A 20,626-nucleotide genomic window follows, 5' to 3' on the forward strand; every position below is an offset into this window, starting at 1 on the left:
ACCGCCCTCCTAGTGAAAAGTTTTTCCTAAAATCCAACCTAAACCTCCCCCACTGCAACTTGAGACCATTACTCCTTGTTCTGGCATCTGCTACCACTGAGAACAGTCATGAGTCAGACAGGCTAGATACTGCGCCCTGGTTCCCCAAAAACACAGAGCTGACTGGTATCAGCATTAGCCAGAAAGACTCAACTTACTTCAGATCCCAAGATGTAGATTGGCAATCAGAAAGCATATTTTTGTTTGTAAATTGCAGATTTTATAAGGAATCCATGACTGACATGAATCTTATTAAAAATGAGGATGAATTAATCTTCCAAGATTGATGGGCTGGGAACATGACCCACAAAGATTCTAAAGGGATGAATAATGGTGAGGGAGCCAGCCAGGAAGTAGGGTTGACAGGCAAGTGCAGGACTCTTTGGTCAATAGGAAGGCTGGGCCCGCAATAGGGTATCTGCAGTGAATTACTGGAGGAATCCTGTAGGAACTTACACTTCTGCATTAATAAAATATCTCCTATTGAAGTGATACTAAAGTAAATACCTTTCTAAATAGTAAAACCATGAAATATGTTACCTTGGATTTATACATTGTTATAATTCAGAGGCATATTAATTGCATGTACATATTACACCAAATATGTGTGGTTTGTGAGATCCTGAGGGAATCTGCACACTTCAATGGAACTATATGGATACTTCAGAGAACAATGGGTAGATGTCCCCATTCAATTTCTCATAATTTAAGCAAGTTGGACACTCCTTTCAGCTGACGGCAATATGCATGCCGAAAAAGATAAACTCGTAAGATTGGATAGAGATACTACATCTCTCACAATTAAATTCAGTAGTATTTATTTGTACATGTTGCAGAATTTGTCACTGAAATAGTGTAGAATTCCAGGAACTCACATAGCTTAGCAACTGTGGCAGTGAAAGCAGATGCCAATTGCTGCTGTTCTCATTAATAAATGAAAATACTTGTAATTTTATATAGGTACAAACCTGCTCTGCCTTTTCTTTATGCAAAGTCTATTTTATTGGCTTTTATTTAAAAAGACTCTGGCGTTTGTTTAGGAATGCATATGTAGTTACTTACCTTCAATTGATACCTCTGTGCACTAATTAAAAACAGAACTGCAATAAGGACATTGTTAAAACATTTTCTTGATTACTAAATTTCAGTGGACCTACTGCTTAAGCAGCAACTACACCCACAGAGTTTGCTGGATCAGGCCTTCATCAGTTAGGATATGACATTGCTTTGCAAATGTGAAGCGCTAGACAGACATTTTTATTCCTCCCCCTGAGCGCCCGCTAGCTAAAAAGGACTCCAACTTTCTTCTTAAGCAAGTGTGCTATCCGACCCTGTGTTCAGTGAATACCGGCTGCTCCCATCTCTGACCTAGCTAGTCCCACTTGCTCACATGCATCCGTCACCCACTGACTCCTTGTCAACCGGGGGCAGGTTCACAGAGCTTTTCACCAGCCCGCAACAACGGCGGCGCTGCAGGGCCCCCGGCGCCTCACACCGAACCCGGGCCTCCAGCTTCAGCTTCCTACTAGCTCACTGCATGGGAGCCCGGCGCCCGCTTCCGCAAGGCGCGCTGGAGGCGGGGGGGAGGGCGGCGGGTCAGGTGCGGAGGGGGGGGGGCAGCGGAGGCATTCACTGGGGCGCGCGCGGAACGACCTGCCTTGACTTTCCGGGGGGGGGGGGGGCGGGAGAAGGGAGATGCTCGCTTGCCACATTACGAAGTGCATATACAGAAGCGAGTAAGTTTGAGCTGCTACGGCCCCCGTAGTTTTCGCGTCGTGTCTTCCTTGTTCTTTGGGATTCCGAGTCCGCCCCTGTCGGGCTTTTATGGATGCCCTCCCGGCCGCGCTGGGCGCCGCTGCCCTGCTGCTGCTGCTGCTCCTCACTGTGCGGCTTTTCCTATCGAGGCGGAACAGCAGCCCGCGGACAGCTCCCCTCAGCCTCCTGGTGGTGGCCGGCTCCGGTGAGTAGAGGCGGGCCCGGTCCAGCCGGCAGAGGGCAGCACAGCGCACCGGCAAACTCCCACGGGCTGTCGCCGCCGTGAACTACAGCTTCCAGGGTGGCCTCCGGAGCCCTCGGGAGCGGCGCATGCTGGGAAGTGTAGTCCTGTGGGTGGCAGCTTATACCCCACACTACGGCCAGTAATGCTGTTAGTGCGCTGTTGTGTGTTTCTGCTGTAATATGCAAGACTACATCCACCACTAGGTGACAGAGTAGTATTTTATTATGTTAAGAGTGTAACTTTTCCATTGCTAGGATTGCAAAAATCAAGCTCCAACAGAGATGGGGCCCTTTGTGTGCTACCATGGTATACTTATTTATTAATAATATTGACATGTATCTCCTGCTGGGCTGGAACTCTGGGGCTGTAATACAGCTTGGCAACACTACACAGCTGTATGGGCAGCATGTGAAGTATAGGATGTGGAGGGAAATTACGTTAAATATGTCTTTTAGGACCTTGCTATGCTTTCAAGGAAATAAACAATAACTGTATCACTTATTCTTAAGGCACAGAAAACTAAGTGTGAAAGACACCCTATACAAGGAAATGTGGGGTTAAGAACAGAGGGAATGGGCCTCTTCTGGAATGACAACAGAAGAGTACATAATACAACACACACAAATCTAAAGAGAAGAATTAAGAATGTGGTAGCATCTTTTGCTCCATTTTTAGCTTTTTTTTTTGTTTTTTACAAGCCACCTGCAGTGCATACTTAGGTTTTTTACTTATAATTTTTTTTCTTAAACTTCATTTTTGCATACTTTTAAAAAACAAACAAAAAAACACAAGATACATTATATCTGCTATGTGAAAATCACTCTCACATCAAACCCAGTGAAGGATTAAGGTAATTATAAAAATAAATAAACCACACTAATAAAGATAAACGATTGAGTTTGAACCTGGGAGCCTCCTCCTATAGTGCCACTATAATAGATTTACATATAAAGATTTTAAACTTTCAATCCCACTACTGATCTAAGGAGATCTCCTTCAGAACACATCCAAAATATACTATGCAAAAATGTAAGTAAAATTGACGATTATGTGTTTTTGCATAGGTGCTGAAATATGGGAGTCTGGATACCATGGTTTTTTTTCTGTCAGTCTCCTGCCATGTATAAATGCCTATGGCATGCATCCTAATGGCATATATTGGGTGTTAGAGTCTTCCAGATGCTATTTGCCACCAGTGAAAATGGACAGCAGCTGCCAGAGTACAACTGGTTTTACTTACTTTAGTTTGGTCTACCTCTGCAATTCCATGGCAGAGTGAAAGTAACTAGAGCCCCAATCCTGCTTCATTTGAGTACATAACTGTTTGCAAGATCAGGGCATAAAATAGTACTGTTCTAGAGTCTGATCCTGTATGCCCGAAGGACAGGGAATTCCTGTCAGCTTTAATGAGTGTTGCACTTGCAGCTTACAAGAGTGGGGTCATATTCAGTTTCAGTATTTAACTGGCTATCTGGGTTGTGTGTCTTTACATATGAGCATAGTGTAACTGTGTGCCTGCTCCTCCTAAAAAGAGAGAAGAACATGCAGGAGGAAGAAAGGAATAAAAATGAGAGGTACCTACATTTTAAGACTGGCCTACCAAAATTTTGGTACCCAAAGTTGTCATGTTATTAATGTATAAATGAGGTTACGTATATAGAGTTGCATGAGGTTCTAATAACAGGCAAATTGACCATTTCAGGGATGATATGATAGTCCTCCAACTGTTATAGTTGTCTTACCTTGACATACAGGACCAAACTCTGTTTTAACCATACTATTAAAATCACTTTACAGCCCAGTGAAGATCAGGCGCTAGATTAGTTACACTGGTAGAAGCTAGTGAAAAGCAGGTGGCAGGGAAGAGTTGGAGTGATACAAGGACATTTGTAATCACAGTATCCCACGTTGCTTCCAGATGGCCAGCATAGACACAAAAGTGTTGGTGCTGGCTGGTAAGGGGATCATGACCTGGAATGGCTTGCATATAGTGATAATGTGTCGAAGGCTTTAAGTCTGACCATAGGACATAGTTAAGACAGGTGTCAAACCCCATCCTCTCTGCAACTGGCAAGTGTGCTATAAACAGGTCAAGATTAAACTGTGCCATAACCAGAACAGTTGGCTCAGCTGTATTTGTGGCATATACAGGACATTGGAAAACAAAGTCTCTGCAGTATGTCCTCTGTATGGGCCTGGTCCAACTCCCATTTAAAATCAGTGAGTCTTTCAATTAACTTCAGAGAGAGTTGAACTGTCTCCATATTATCTTAACCATCACAAACAGCCCCTAATTAAATTCCCAGCTCTCAGAGGAGGGTGAGTGATGCTAATATTAGCAATGTTTCTTAAAGGAAGAAGTGACCCCCAGCAGCATGTTTTCAAATGGAAGTTGCCAAATATTTCATATAATAACTAGCTTCGATGTTTTTTTCCCCCCAGGAGGACACACAACAGAAATCCTGAGGTTACTCAGCAGTTTGTCCCAATCATACTCTCCTAGACATTACATTTTTGCAGACTCAGATAAGATGAGTGAAGATAAAATACGTACTTTTGAACAAAAAAGAGCTGAAACTTTCTCCAATTCCCAGGTCAGTTAAATACATACTCATAAGAAAGCTTGATCATTTGTACACGATATAGTACAGTAGAACCTCTGAACACCAGCATTACAAACTGACTGGTCAACCACACTCCTCATTTGGAATGGGAAATATGCAATCAGGCAGCAGCAGAGACCAAAAGAAAGCAAATACAGTACAATACTGTGTTAAATGTAAACTACAAAAAAAAAAATAAAGGGAAAGCAGCATTTTTCTTCTGCATAGTAAAGTTTCAAAGCTGTAGTAAGTCAATGTTCAGTTGTAAAACTTTTCAAAGAACCACCATAATGTTTTGTTCAGTGTTACGAACATTTCGGAGTTACAAAGAACTTCCATTTCTGAAATGTTTGTAACTCTGAAGTTCTACTGTAGTTTAAAATCACCTTTTAAAGGATTACTGAAAGACTCTGGCGTTTGTTTAGGAATGCATATGTATTTACTTACCTTCAATTGATACCTAATCTGTTCTATTACCAGCAGGATAGTGAGTTTGTGTGTGTGTTTTTTGGAGGGGGGTGAGGGGGTGAGAGAACCTGGATTTGTGCAGGAAATGGCCCACCTTGATTATCATGCACATTGTGTAGAGAGTTGTCACTTTGGATGGGCTATTACCAGCAGGAGAGTGAGTTTGTGTGTGGGTGGGGTGGAGGGTGAGAAAACCTGGATTTGTGCTGGAAATGGCCCAACTTGATGATTACTTTAGATAAGCTATTACCAGCAGGACAGCAGGGTGGGAGGAGGTATTGTTTCATGATCTCTGTGTGTATATAAAGTCTGCTGCAGTTTCCACGGTATGCATCCGATGAAGTGAGCTGTAGCTCACGAAAGCTCATGCTCAAATAAATTGGATAGTCTCTAAGGTGCCACAAGTACTCCTTTTCTTTTTGTAAATATTTTTTGAAATCGTGATTAAAACAACAGAGTATGCTGGCCACTGACTCATTAGATTCTCTTCTTGATTACCTCCGTTTTTATGCTACTGTAAGTCCACTCCCCGTTTACACTTGCAAAAGTCAGAAAATTGTATCTGATGAGTAGAAACACAAAAATGTCTTAACAGTGCTTTGTGTTGTCCACTAGGTGGGGCACTAAGTTAACATACTGCAGATGAAGTTGCTCTTTATGTGTACTTTTATTGAGCTAGAAGTGTTTTAAAGTAATGTGGGATGGGATGAGGGAGCAGAGTTCTGGTATTCTGGTATACAAGACGTATTGTTTTTACAGCACCCCAAAGTGTATTATTCACTTTACACAGCAAGGTCCTTGACCAAAGGGTTTACACTCCAGATTTTAGAAATAACAAGTGCATGTAATAAGGAAACATACAAAATGAACAACAAACAAATGTTTTTATAGTAACATGGATATATATGCTGTCACATATTCTGCAGAAGGAATGTAATTTATTTCAGTTGATCCTACTCTCTTCCAGTTTACCCTTAATCGTATTCCCAGATGTCGGGAGGTGCGCCAGTCTTGGAGCTCTTCAGTACTGACAACACTGTACTCCATACTTTACTCCTTTCCTTTGACTTTCAGACTAAAGCCAGATTTGGTATGTAAAACAAACCTTGTTAATGATGAAATGCTAATCTGTTCTAAATGGGAGTAGCTGTTTGGGATATCAAACCATTAACGAATATACAATATGTGTACGCTTAGGCTTACGGTCCTTACTCAGGTAAAACTCCCATTAAGAAAGGACCACAGGATCAGGCTATAATGGTATGCTAGAACAAAATCCATGCTCCTCCTTACCAATCCAAAATTCTGTGTTTCTAGTTCACAATAGACTAAATTCTTAAACACATAAAGCTGTGTAGTGCTTTCACTCTCTACTATTTAAGATGCCTGTGGTATCATCTACAGCGGCAACAGAATTTTGAACTGATGTCAGGGAAGATATTTCTCTGTAGTAGGATATCTGAGTAATACCCTGAACATGCTTAATAGAGAACCTTTGGCATTGTAGTAAGAAGCGCAGTTGTCAAATATGACACCGTGGCCTCACAGTCAGGAACTGCATGTTGGAAAGGACACCCTGCAGATTTCTTAATAGCCACTAAAAAGAAGGGAAGTGTTAAATTTTAGCGTGGAAAATCTACAGTTGGACTCCGTGGCTGGGGACTGGTAAAATATCTGTAGTCCTGTGGCTGTGGAGGATAATAATTATTTACTTTAGCACAAAATGTGGCTTAATTACTTATTGAATGATGTACGGCAAAGAATATTTTATGAAATTTGCCAAATTTAATTGACATACTGTATGTAATTTTACATATTTTACGGTAAAGTAAAATCTTTGTAATTGGCACTTTCAGGTGTCAAGTAAATGGTTGTCCCAGTTAAGAAAATTTCTTAGCAGTATGGCATGCATATTCACTGTAATGAATTATTTAGTGTACTAAGCACCTAAGAATATATTAAAGTAAGTTTAAATCTCTTGTCATCCATATTAGAATAGGGATGCAGCAGGAAATAAACATAGGGTTGCACATTAGAAACCTAGGATACCAAAGTATCCCTTTAGGTTTGCAAGGTAACTTGGTAACAAGGTAATTTGTAAGGTAACTCCCTTCTCTTCATGTGTCAGTATATTTATGCCTGCATCTGTAATTTTCACTCCATGCATCTGAAGAAGTGGGGGGTTTTTACCCATGAAAACTTATGCCAAAATACATCTGTTAGTCTTTAAGGTGCCACCGAACTCTTCATTGTTTTTGTGGATAGAGACTAACCCAGCTACCCCTCTGATACTTTAGGTTTGCAAGTAACTTAGAAAACTTCATTGAAGCTCATTGCACTCCCTCCATCATGCTGGTAGAAGCTGACACAGTCCAGGTTGCATGTGCTTCTTGATGTTTATCTCTGCAAGGAGTAGGAATGCAGTAGCACAAGCTACCTGCAATCCCTGTTCTTTAGCCTTGAGTGTGGGTGTGGCCCATCTGGGCAGGGAAGGTTCAGACCAAACAGGGATTCAGTACTTCACTTGAGCAGTACATGTCAATAGGGTTCGGACTACATTTTAAAACTGCCCTCTGTTTCTGTATTTCTCTCTTTGGCACAGAGCCTCGAGGCACTTACTGGCAAATCTAGCTTCAGGTGCCCATTTACATGAACTTTTCAACTACATGTCAATTTATTCAATTTTAGAGTCACTAAAATTAATTACTTAGCCTGTTCCCTGGCAATGATCTCATTTAAGCAGATATGCCACTTACCAAAATGTAGATTAGGATGTAACCTATTGTAGTAATTTTTTTCATTTGTCCTCAAATATGTAAATTCATGCTATTTAAAGCCAACGTGTTTCTGTTACTATCACCCAGTGTAATTTAATAAATCATAAGCATTCACAATTTTGTCATTCTTGGATTTATGAATATATTTAGTAAAAATGCGCCAAACACAAAAATTTGAATTGGAACCAAACTTCCCCAAAGTTAGTGTGCTTGGATTCAGGGTTTTGGTTCTGACCCATCTCTAATATAATCTTCAGTTATCTAGTATAGTAATTCTAAATAGCATCAAGATTAACTACATATGCAGTACACTGCAACAAGATAGTTTCTGTAAATCAGTGGTTCTCCACCTCTCCAGACTACTGTATCCCTTTCAGGAGTCTGATTTGTCTTTTGTACCCCCAAGTTTCACTACTTAAAAACTACTTGCTTACAATATCAGACATAAAAATACAAAAGTGTCACAGCACTATTACTGAGAAATTGCTTACTTTCTCATTTTTACCATATAATTATCAAATAAATCAATTGGAATATAAATATTGTACATACATGTCAGTTATAGTATATAGAGCAGTATAAACAAGACATTATCTTTATGAAATTTTAGCTTCAACTGACTTAGCTAGTGCTTTTTATATAACCTGTTGTAAAACTAGGCAAATATCTAGATGAGTTGATGTACTCCCTAGAAGACCTCTGCATACCCCCAGGGGTACATGTACCCCGGTTGAGAACCACTGCTGTAAATGATCTGTTTATGGGCCTGATCCTGATCTCATTGGCTTAATTGGTCCAGATAAGTTTGTGTCACAACAAACCTGACACGCAGTTTAAATAAAACAGAAGGTCAAGGAGAAGTCATTGTGGAGCCCCCTGCTGTTCTCTCCACACATTAATTAAAAAAGAAAAGCAAAGAAAAGGTAAAGTGCCTTTTATCCAAATTAAACAGACAGCCTGTAGGAGATCAGAGTAATGAGTACATTAGGAAATTTAATGAGTATCTGTTTTATCGAGTTATCATTATGAGTGAAATTGACTGGAAAATCTAACTGAGCAGCTTAATATGCTACCAAAGGAGCCGACATGGAAAATCATATGAGAAGAACACTGTGAAGTAACTAACTGTTATATAATTCAATTGATCCTTTGTTTGTAAGAGGAACTTAAAATAACTGTGACATTTCCTGGTAGAATTGTCAGAACTTGTGTCAAAATTGCTAATCTATTGATAGTTTAGTATACATGTAATGCTTTTAACATTTAAAAAAAAAGTCTGTCTTGATAAAATGAATAATAGTTTAAAGAAAGAGTACATCTTTGCCAAGGTCCATAAGCCCTCTGCACTGAAATCCTACACAGTTTTATTTATTAAGAAAATTTAAGAACATTGTAAATTTTTAAACGGCATACATCAGTGATCACTTCAAAATATGTGAGAATAAAAGTTAGAGTGCTTGTAAAGATTATAGAATAGTTATGAGGGCAAAAATAGAGACTAAAATACCTTTTTTGCCTATAAAAAGATTCTAGATGTGCAGTACGTGAAACAATTGCTTATATTTAACTTTCCTTGGGTGAAAATGTGGTTAGTGATCCGCACCTCCCTACATTCTTGGCAGAATATCATGTTCCGTACTTTATAAGACTTAGGAGAGGGGGAAATGAATACTAGAGTTGAGTTGACAGCATTTGTGTAAAATTTCTGATATAAAAATCAGCACCCAAATATTACTTTGCTTAGTGTTCCAAAATTTATCAGATCAAGAAAAGAACCAAGTATTTGTAACATTGGAAGCTATAGAGACTTTAGGTTTTATCGGTGTAGGCAAATATTTTTCTGCTGTACTTTCTCTTGGGAAAAAGGAGGAGTTTGGAATACTTCTAAATCATTTATATACAGGAATGACTGATCCTACAAATCCTTGTGTACTTAAAACCCCTGCTGACTTCAGTGGAAGTTTTTAGGAGCATGAGGAATGCAAGATCTGGCCTTCGTGAAGTGAAACATGTCCTGGGCATCGGAAAGTCCCAAATGCAGCAGAACTGCTGCAGTTCCACTCTTCAGTAGGTGGAGAACAAGGAGAGTCCTGCAGTGAGCTCCCTGTGTACCGCAAAGGCAAGCTTTGCAGTGGGTAGACTTACGATGGCATAACTAGTGGGTCCATGGACCAAAAAACTATAAGGGAAGCAGCAGACTCAGCCGCACTTTTCAGAGTAGCAGCCATGTTAGTCTGTATCCACAAAAAGAACAGGAGTACTTGTGGCACCTTAGAGACTAACACTTGTGTTACGTGCCTTGTCTCTTAGTTGTGGGGAGGATAACATCTCCTTTCATACCTTGCCTCGGGCTCGTGGCAAAGCCCTGTAGCTTGTGCTTTGTGCTAGGGAGCAGAGTTCAGCATCCTATCCTGAAGTCATTAGGAATTGAGGATGCTGAACAATTCTCAGGAGGCCTTTCCAGCTCAGGTGCTTGGTTTGAAAAAAAAAAGAAAAAGAAAAAGCATTTTTCGTAGATTAGATCTAATCCTTTTCAGACATATTCTGTGGCTAAGATTTTCAAAAGTGACTAGTGATTTTTGTTGTCAAACTTGAGACATCTTAGAGGGGCCTGATTTTTAGAGCACAGTGCTCATCGTTTTTTGAAAATTACATCCCTTTAAAGTGTTGTATCAACCAAAATCACAAGTCACTTCTCAAAATCTTGACCTATATTTTTATATCCAAGTACAATACCTTAGAAATAATTAAGCATTGTAAGATGCCCAGTTCTTAAGCGAGTTAAGTTCACCATAACAAACGTAGATAAAGCCTCACACAATGAAACTGTATATGAAAGGAGACCGTTATTTCACTTAGCTAAGATTTTTCCATTCTCTGTACTATGTTCAAAATGTCTTAAGTTCACAGCACTTGAGCAAGTTGCTATGATGGACAATAAGTTATTGTTCCTTTATATCATGATTCTCATTAGATCTTTGTGGTAAGCCTTTCCTATTTTTCACTTTTTAAACAAGTGCACTGTGTGTGATTCTGCTAGTAAGGAGAATCTGGTAACTTGTTTTGTGTGCCAAAGCATTCCGCCCCACCCCCCATAGTTTGTCTGGTACTGTACTGTTTTTATATTATGTCTCATCTATTATTATCCTTTTTTAGATAAAAAAACACTTAACATGTTCAACAGAAACCAAAGTAGGAAAAGGGTCGGCTGTGTAAGTTGCACAGTATATAAAAGGAAGGAAAGTTTAACCACACAAAATTAAGTCTAAGTTCTCTTCCGGGATTTACTAAAACATGGGGGAGTCTTCTGTTCTTTGTTTAATACTTTACACATATATAGAACTTTTCATCTTCAAAGCACAGGGGAGGAGTGGGGGCAGAAAACCTAACTGGCTTCAAGACTGAGCTTGATAAGTTTATGGAAGCGATGGTATGATGGGACTGCCTACAATGGCATGTGGCCCATCGGCGGCTACCAGTAGCAAAAATCCCCAATGCCCAGAGATGGGACACTAGACGGGGAGGGCTCTTGAGTTACCTGGGAAAGAATTCTCTGTAGTATCTGCCTGTTGGGTCTTGCCCACATGCTCAGGGTCTAACTGATCACCATATGTGGGGTTGGGGAGGAATTTTTCCCCAGGTCAGATTGGCAGAGACTGAGGGGGCTTTTTGCCTTCCTCTGCAGCATGGAGCACAGGCCACTTGCAGGTTTAAACTAGTGTAAATGGTGAATTCTCTGTAACTTGAAGTCTTTAAACCATGATTTGAGGATGTCAGTAACTCAACCAGAGGTTTGGGGTCTATTACAGGAGTGGGTGGGTGAGGTTCTGTAGCCTGAAATGTGCAGGAGGTCAGACTAGATGATCATGATGGTCCTTTGTGACGTTAAAGTCTATGAGTCATTTTACCATTGTTGACCAGTTCTTACAACAACATTACCAATGACATAAGTCAGGTCTCCAGAGGGAGACAATGTTAGGGTTAAGGTTAGAGCTGGGTTCCTGGCTCCCAGTCCTATGATCAGCCTCTAGATTTAACTTCTTTCTAGGTATAAATCTATCTCACTCATCCTCTACCTCATGAAAATAATTAGTGTTTTACTTTTCCACACATCACATAGTTTTATATGTAGCATATCAATTGCTATCTTATGAACATGTTTATATGCATATAACAAAAGTCACACTTAACTACCTCAAAAATACCTTTTTCAAAGTTTCTGATCCATGCTAATGAAAGCCACATTGACAATTGTGTTTTTTAAAGTTCAATTGGAGGGTCGTTGTCAAGCAAGCATATGTATATACAGTTTTTAGGTTTTATTATCCTTTTTTCTCCTTGGAAGGTTTACTTTTTGCCCACCCTAGTCAAAAGAACTTCTTAATGCTATTTTTATAAGCTCCACATATTGTAATTTGCTGTTACGTATTATAAAACTTTTTATTTAAGTATTTTTATACAGCTCCCAACAGTACAGCATATGGGTGCCTCAGTTAAAAACATGTAGTTAAAATAAACTGCATACAATAATACTGCACAAAAATGGTAGACAGACTGCAGCTGCTTTGGTACAGTGGCTGCCTTCTCTAAGGAATATCTGTTTTCTGAAAATTAATTCCAGAGTCTAGTTAGCCAGTTGCACCTTACAGAGGGCCCGAAAGGCCACTAAACTGTGGCTCTGGTGATCTGTTTGATGTAGTGAGTTCCATAAGTGAATGTGAAAGTCCTCCACTGAAAAATGCTGTGGGCTAAAAAGTTTGGTCACTTTCAGTCATTTTAATTTCTTGATTTCATTGAGGATCCTGGTTTATTTTGGTAATTCTCTTCTTTTTCTCCATGGAAACTGTTTTTTGGCATTTCTTACCAATCCTCCTTTGAGAATACTGAGACAAACAACTAAAACACTTTTAAAGTAGTCCCTGTCTGTCAGTCTATAACAAGTTAGTAATATTTTTAAAGGCCCTATTTTTTTCTTGCTGACTTCTTATTCCTTTTGTACTTGAAACTTTTCTTACAATTTCTTAAATGAAGCCACAAAGGCTCTTTTTAAAAAAAAAAAAACCAAAAACAAAAAAACTGGAATTTTGCCTTTTTTGATTCTTTCTTATGTATAAAAAGAGGATCTCCAGATTTTTTCCCCCTTTGTTTCTTATTCCCTTCCTTCACTCCCCCTGCACTTGTTTTTTACCTTTAGAATATCAAGAATGTGAATTTGGGACTTCCCTAGTGTTGCTGGAGGACCATGGGAAGATCTCAGAAGTTTATTGTGAGCTTTCACACTTTAACTGAAGTGGCTGTGGTGTTAAAGATTCAGCAAATACTTCTTTTTCCCCCCAAATACATCAATTTGCTATTGAACTGTGTCAACAAAATCAAGGAGTTTTTAAGTAGTCTTACAAAGTCTGTTCTCTGCACAGATCCTCAGCTTTCAATCTCTTGGCTCTTCAGAGATAAGTCTGTTTTTTTTTCAGTAATTCTACAGTTTTCCAATCTAAATAGGTCCTACAGAAATTTCTAATATAAAAACCAAAACAACATTCAGGCCTCCACTGTTAATTATAATGAAGCAAAAGACCCCAGCCCATTGTTTTTCCCTTTAAACTCTTGTTAAATTGTCCTTTAATTTTTATTGTCCAGTGATAAGGTTTCACTGCAGATAAGTAATGCCATGTCAAAATTAGCATTAAAACAAAGAACCAATTGACAGGCCTTTTTCATTTATAATAAAATGATAGATCATGACATTGCTTTATCCATCCATGAGGATACTGTTTATCCATCCATGGATACTGTTTCTGAAGGTTAAAGAGCAGTATTTCGTCTGGATCTCTTGCTGTTTTGGTGCACTGGCATGATGTAATGAGTTGTGATAGTTACCTATTTTACGGTATTTAATAAGCAGTGATCAAATACCAAATTTATAGAAGTGAATATCTGACTTATCATTAAGATTTAACCCTTTCACCCTAGCCTGTATCTTTTTTATAATAATCACTATAACATTAAAACTATATTAGGTACTTTACAGACAAATTTGAAGACAAGGGGTAAAATTTTCATAAGTGCCTAAGTCCTATTTTCAAAAGTGACTTGGGAATACAAGTCTTACTGACTTTCAATGGCAGTTCAGCTCTTAGGGTTATATTTTTAAAGATATTTAGACACCTGTACATTGAGTTAGCTTTGAATCACCCTGGTGGCACAAAGATGTCTGGAATCTTTGGGTGGCACAGAGCCACTATAGCACTCTTCTGCCACCACCACTCCCATCCTGGTTTATTGTGGAAGCAATGAATTGGGAAACGGAGATATGGCCAATGCTTTCTTAGGCCTGGCTTATCCCCAGTTGGTATAACATCCCTTGGGGGTCCATTATCAGCATAAATGGGAAAAGCCTGAAGCCTGCTCTAAGTCATAGGCCATTATGGAGAAGCTAAATGAATTATTTGCATCAGTCTCCACTGCAGAAGATGTGGGGGAGATACCCACATCAGTGTTATTCTTTTTGGGCAACAAATTGGAAGTACTGTCACAAACTGATGTGTCAATAGAAGAGATTTTAGAACAAAAAATAAACTGAATAGTAATAAGTTACCAGTACCAGATGGTATTCACCCAAGAGTTCTAAAGAAACTAAAATATGAAATTGCAGAAGTGCTCATTGTAGTATGTAACTAGCTCTGAAGTTAGCGTCCATACCAGATGACTGGAACTAAGAAGCCATGGGATAAGAGGGAAGGTATTACCTCACCACCTTGTCTCTCTAATATCCTGGAACCAACATGCTAAAAACACCACTGCAAATTAATGAAATTATTCAAGATTGTTAACTCCTTGCATTCTGCTTTGGACTTACAGAGGGCTCTCTTAAAACTAGGTGACTGGGCAACAAAATGGCAGATGAAATTCAATGTTAAGTGCAAAGAAATGCACTGTGGGGGGTGAATTCCACTATATATATATATATATACATACACACAATGATGGGTTCTAAATTATCTGTTATCACCCAATAAAGAGGTCTTGGAGTCACCGTGGATAGTTTTCTGAAAACTTCTGCTCAAGGCACAGCAGCAGTCAAAAAGGCTAACTGTATGTTAGGAAAGGGATAGAAAATATAATGCTACTATATAAATGCGCCCACACCTTTAATATTGTGTCTAGTTTTGGTTGCCCCCTCTCAAAAAAATATAGTGGAACTGGAAAAGGTTTAAAGACGGGCAACAAAGGTGATCAAGGGTATGGAACGGCATCCATTTGTGGAGATACTAAAAAAGTTAGGGCAGTTCAGTTTAGAAAAGAGATGGCTAAGGGTGGGATACGATAGAGGTCTATAAAATCATGAATGGTGTGGAAAAAAGTATTACTTACATTTTCATGCAATACAAAAAATGGGTCACTTGATGAAATTAACAGGCAGCAGGTTTAATACAAATATGAGGAAGTACTTTTTCACACAGTGCACAACTAACCTGGGGCACTCATTGCCATGAGATGTTGTAATGGCCAAAAGTATAACTGGGTTCAGAAAAGAACTGGATATGTTCAATGACTATTAGCTAAGATGATCAGGGACGCAGCCCTGTGCTTGGGGCAACCCTAAACGTCTGACTACCAGAAGCAGGGAATGGAAGATGGGTGGATCACTCCATAATTGCCATGTTCTGTACTCTTCCCCTAAAGCTGTGTTGGTGACAGGATACTGTGCAAAATGGACCATGGTCTGACCCAGTATGGCAGCTTTTATGTTCTTATGCCAGGAACTAGTCAAGCAACCGGACAGCCTCAGAGTTGAGTGCACAGTTGTCTTCAATTCACTGTGTACACCACCTCCAAGTTATGATGAGCATTTCCCTGACATGGAGCAGAATCTATCCCAGAATACAGAAAAGCAATGAATTTCTCTGATATTGTCAGGCTCACAAAGAGCAAACTCTGGAATTTTCTAACAGAAATAAGAGAGCAATAGCTATTGATAGGCCTTATGCAAAACAATTTTGCATTAATTTTTCAAATTTCTACTAAGGTTGTAGGGGCTTTGTTGCCCTCCTTTTGATTACTGAATTTTATGAACCTCAGAAGAGCTGAAATATGTAATTAAAGGTATAAATTGGAAAAATAAACTAAGTAAATATAATAACTCGCAAGTTCTCTGCTTTTGCTGGTTTTGTTTTAGCCCTTTGTCTGACATTTAATCTTTGTACGGCTGTGAGCTGTTTTCTGTGTTTTAGCTAGTAAATGTCATTCATTCTAGTACATTGTTGCATTCACTGACACTAAAGCAGCTTTCATTTGCAGTGGCTGCCATGTGTCAGAGTTCACTCTGCGCTAGTTTTGGGGAGGGGGAAACTACAGGTCCAGCTTGATGCCTTTCAACAGCCATAGAAAATGCCAAAAACCAGGTAAAGCAGTATTAAGTCAAAGTGTTTCGCTGCTGCCCTTAGGATTCTGAATAGCAGAGATGAAATTGACCAGATTATGCTGCTGCTGCAGTGCTGTGGGCTAGTCTACACTGGCAATGCTAAAGTGCTGCTGTGGCAGCACTTTAACGTGGCTTGTGGGGTTGTGGCGCAGCGACGGGAGAGAGCTCTCCCAGCACTCTAAAAAAATCACCTCTGTGAGGGGCGTAGCTGCCAGCACAGGGAGCGCAGCTCCCAGCGCTGGGGCACTGTTTACACTGGCACTTTACAGCGCTGAAACTTGCTGCGCTCAGGGGGGGTGTTTTCATACCCCTGAGCAAGAAAGTTGCAGCGCTGTAAAGTGCTAGTGTAGACAAGCCCATTGTCTGTGTGCAGACTCAGGAAGAGAGTATCAGTTTACACTTAATTCACATTTGGAAGATTTTCTTTGTAACCATTAGGGGGTAGAATTTTTTTTAAATGAAAGCTTAAGTTCTGCAGACTTCAACATTCATTCTCAACAGCTTGGAGAGTGGATTTTCAAACCCTGGCGTAGGTACTCAATATTTAGCACAGCAGCAGTTTTGAAAATACAGCATATTATTTTGATTTTAAAAATCTAATATGTAGAATTGTTCTCAACCGACTCTCATCTTAACCAGATTTGGGCTAGTATGAAAAGAATTCCACTGTAATTGTATTATACAAATATATTGGTATTTTGTTACTGCTTACATGTAACAAAAACATTTCATGGTTAATTGGGGCAATGCATAATACTCAGTACTTCTGACTTATTATTTCAAAGATTAACAGAGTATAAAAAGTGTTACCCATTAAACTGTCTTTCCCCACTGTAAATGTTAATGAAACTCAAATGTGAATAATTAATTTCTGTAAGAACCACACTAAAAAGTGACATTAATTTATTTTGCATATAAGCTTGGTGGCTTATTTTTTCTCCCACGAGAAAATGTTGTCCTAAACTGTGTCATCCAAAGACTCCCAGATGTCTCTCAAAGTTACTATATGTAACTTTCTACCCAAAAAAGTCTTTAAGAGTTGGAGAACTGGGAAAACAAAATGTAAGTGCCTAAAATAAGTATATTTCACACAAACTTTAATGGTCTGATCCTGAGAGTGCTGAATTAATGGGAGTTGCGTGTGTTTTTAATTAGTTTTGCTGACTGGAGCAGGGGACAGGGAGCCAAGACTCCCAGGTTCTGTGTTCCTGGGTACGGGACAGCTGTTCAATCTTAGCTAAGTCACTTTTAGCCAGAATTTTTACACGTGAGTGCCTAAAGTTTGGCACCTAAATATCAATTTAGGTGCCAAACTTTAAGTACTTAAATAAAAGCGGCCTGTTTTTAAGATGTACTGAGCACCTGTAGGTGTGAGAAATGCAGGACTGAGTCTATAACACAAATTATGTGACCCTATTATCTAAAATTATTCCTATTTTATATTACATCCCAGGGAAATAAAGTTGTTTTAGCCATAATAAAACACAGTGTCTCCATTATTTACCAAACAATCTGCAACTGTTCCAAATGTGCTGATAACAGTCTCATTCAGTTTGGTAACCCTGACCCCTGCCCCTGGAATCAGGCTACTTTTAATTAGGAAACTAATGGCTAGCCTACACTGGCAACGCTAAAGCCACCTCCACAAGAGGCGCGGCTCCCAGCGCTGGTGCACTGTTTACATTGGCACTTTACAGCGCTGAAACTTATTGCGCTCAGGGGGGTGTTTTTTCATACCCTTGAGCAAGAAAGTTGCAGTGCTGTAAATTGCCACTGTAGACAAGCCCTTAATGTGGGTTAGATGGCTAAAGGCATCCTAGTTTGAAAATGTTGGCTTAAACCTCTCTGTGCCTCATTTTACCAATCTGTAAAATAGAAATAATCTTTATTTCATTCGAGTAATTAACGTTTGTAAGGCACAGAGCCTCTGATGACAAGTGCAAAGCATTATTATTAATTATATGCATGTAGCTACAAAAGAGCATAATGGTAACAAGTTTTGGTAAAAACTCCCAAGTGCTTACTAGAAAACCCCCAATAATTCAGCAGATCAGCTAAAAAGCCTGATAAAAGCCCCAATTCAGCAAAACATTTAAGTATGTACTAAGTGTTTTGCTGATTCAAGGCCAAAATTCAGGAGGTTTATAACTATATTGCCAGTTTCAAGAAATCCTAATTAAACTCTTCAGGCTTTATTGTACCCTAAGCCCATGCAGGGAACTCCTGTTATCATCAATGAAAGCTCTGCCTGAGGCCAGTATTTGACCCCTATGTTTTGCTAGTAGTGTTCCTGAAAGCTATCGAATTTTGATCCCTACACAAAAAAGTCCCTTCTAGGAAAGGAGCAACATCTCCCACCTTACGACAACATTTGACATTTAAAATATGTTTTTTGGCAGCTGTTTGTTTTCTTGTAAGCCCTACTGTAAATTTGCCTTTTCTTTTTGTTTAGTTTTAATAAATGTCTAAGTTTTATACATGTAATAGTTTATGGAAACATCTAAGGTCTCTATACAGTATAAGAAAATCTGATATTTGACTTTTGTTCTTAAATATTTTGTTTCTCTTAGATATTGTGCAATGGACCAGGAACATGTGTTCCTGTCTGTATATCTGCCCTTCTTCTTGAGATACTGGCGCTAAAGAAAGTTATCATTGTATATGTAGAGAGCATCTGCCGAGTGGAAACTTTATCCCTGTCTGGAAAAATTCTTTACTACTTTTCGGATTACTTCATTGTTCAGTGGCCTGCTCTGAAGACAAAATATCCCAAGTCTATATATCTTGGTCGAATAGTGTGACAACAAAAGACAAACTTTCTTTGTAATGAATTCACATTTCTGCAGGTAGCTCCTCTTAATGCTTAAAGGAATATATTTATTTTTTCCACAGGTACTTGATTTGAGATTTACTGGTTGTTGCAAACCAAATGTATAAGTCAAACAGCCAAGACTTGAAAGCCGACTGCAATAAAGAGTTACATTAAAAAAAAAAAAGTTATTTCTGCATACACATTTGTTGCCATCATGTGGATTTATTCACCAGCTTCCCTTCACACTTGTAAGGGAATAGCATTGAATCATCTCAGTCCCAGGTTTCAGCTAATTGTCTTGTGACATAAACAGGAAGATTTGTCTACAAATAAATATAAGAGTTTGTCTGAATTGTAACATTTCCTATAAGGAAACTTTCTGTAGTATTCTAAAGGGTAAAAAACATGGTCTTGTTGTAATACAACAGACTGTTTCCTGTATGCAAGCAGCAAAGTGCCTAGCGAATCTTTGGAATATAAAGAAAACAGTTATATTAAGTTGGCTTCATTACAATTAGCACTCTACAGTCTTCCAAAACTCTGGACATTAAATCAGCATCATTTTTTCTCTTGATTTGTCAAAGCTGCTTCTGCTATCCAAAACATACCTCTTGTTTAAATTAAGATAAATAAGACGGTGACAGATATTCTGAGACAGATGCAGTATTTGTATAGTCGAAAGATACACACTTCAAAATGTACATAAAAATATCCTTCGCAGCTTTCCATCATAGAGAAAACTGTCACAGTGGAGTATTGAGCTGTTTGGCCCAGTTTGCTGCTACGTGTATTAACAATGGCAATAGAAATGGGGAAAAATACCTCTCTTGCTTGGTGAATTTGATTTCTGTATATTTTGTTTTGTCTGTTTAAGAAAAGAATCTCTTTATTTCAGCAATACAATGCACATTTAATAAAAAAGGTTTTTTTCATGGAAAATGGCACTTCATATCCGACAACATTTAAAAAATTATTTTGTGGGAGAATGAAGTATGTGTAAGTGTACTTTAGTCTTTCAAGTTCATCTGGCAAAATGTAGTCCTATACAATGTTCCATGCATAAAGCAATATAAACACATCTGTCATCTGTAGATATACACACACGTATGTTTCTGGCTAGAAAAACACATACAGAGAAGAAAGCTCATAGAAGAGTGGAAATGCTTTATAGAGAATGTATGAACTGACTACAAGGAGGCCAAGCAGCAGCTCCGCAAGCAACCACGTGGGGATAAAGTTCTGAGGCCTTTTCCACTACACCAGAGGTCAAAAAAGTCATGGAGGTTATCTTGGTAACTAGAGCAAGGATTGGTTTATTTCCACAGAAATAGTGGTGCCTGCTTTTTGGAAATAAGGGTGTGAGGAGACATTTAACCTGTTCCCTGGAAAAAGTATCCTGGTATGCTAAGTCCTGTGTGAGGGCCAGGTGTTGCATCCCATCTGCAGGTTTAATAATTCTTAGTGGGGGGAGGAACATAATTGCAAAGATTCCATTAATTTGGTCAC

General features: G+C 39.0%; 1 protein-coding gene across 1 annotated transcript; it reads left to right on the forward strand.

Annotated features, from left to right (window-relative positions):
• Positions 1–1,720: 1,720 nt before the first annotated feature.
• ALG14 (ALG14 UDP-N-acetylglucosaminyltransferase subunit) lies at positions 1,721–19,318 on the forward strand. Its single transcript, XM_048862172.2, has 4 exons — positions 1,721–1,999; positions 4,481–4,632; positions 6,077–6,199; positions 18,879–19,318. The coding sequence occupies exons 1-4, from the start codon at positions 1,864–1,866 to the stop codon at positions 19,107–19,109; spliced, it is 642 nt and encodes a 213-aa protein (XP_048718129.2). The 5' UTR covers positions 1,721–1,863; the 3' UTR covers positions 19,110–19,318.
• Positions 19,319–20,626: the final 1,308 nt, after the last annotated feature.

The sequence above is a fragment of the Caretta caretta genome, chromosome 8 (assembly GCF_965140235.1).
Source record: "Caretta caretta isolate rCarCar2 chromosome 8, rCarCar1.hap1, whole genome shotgun sequence".
Taxonomy (NCBI): Eukaryota; Metazoa; Chordata; order Testudines; family Cheloniidae; genus Caretta; species Caretta caretta.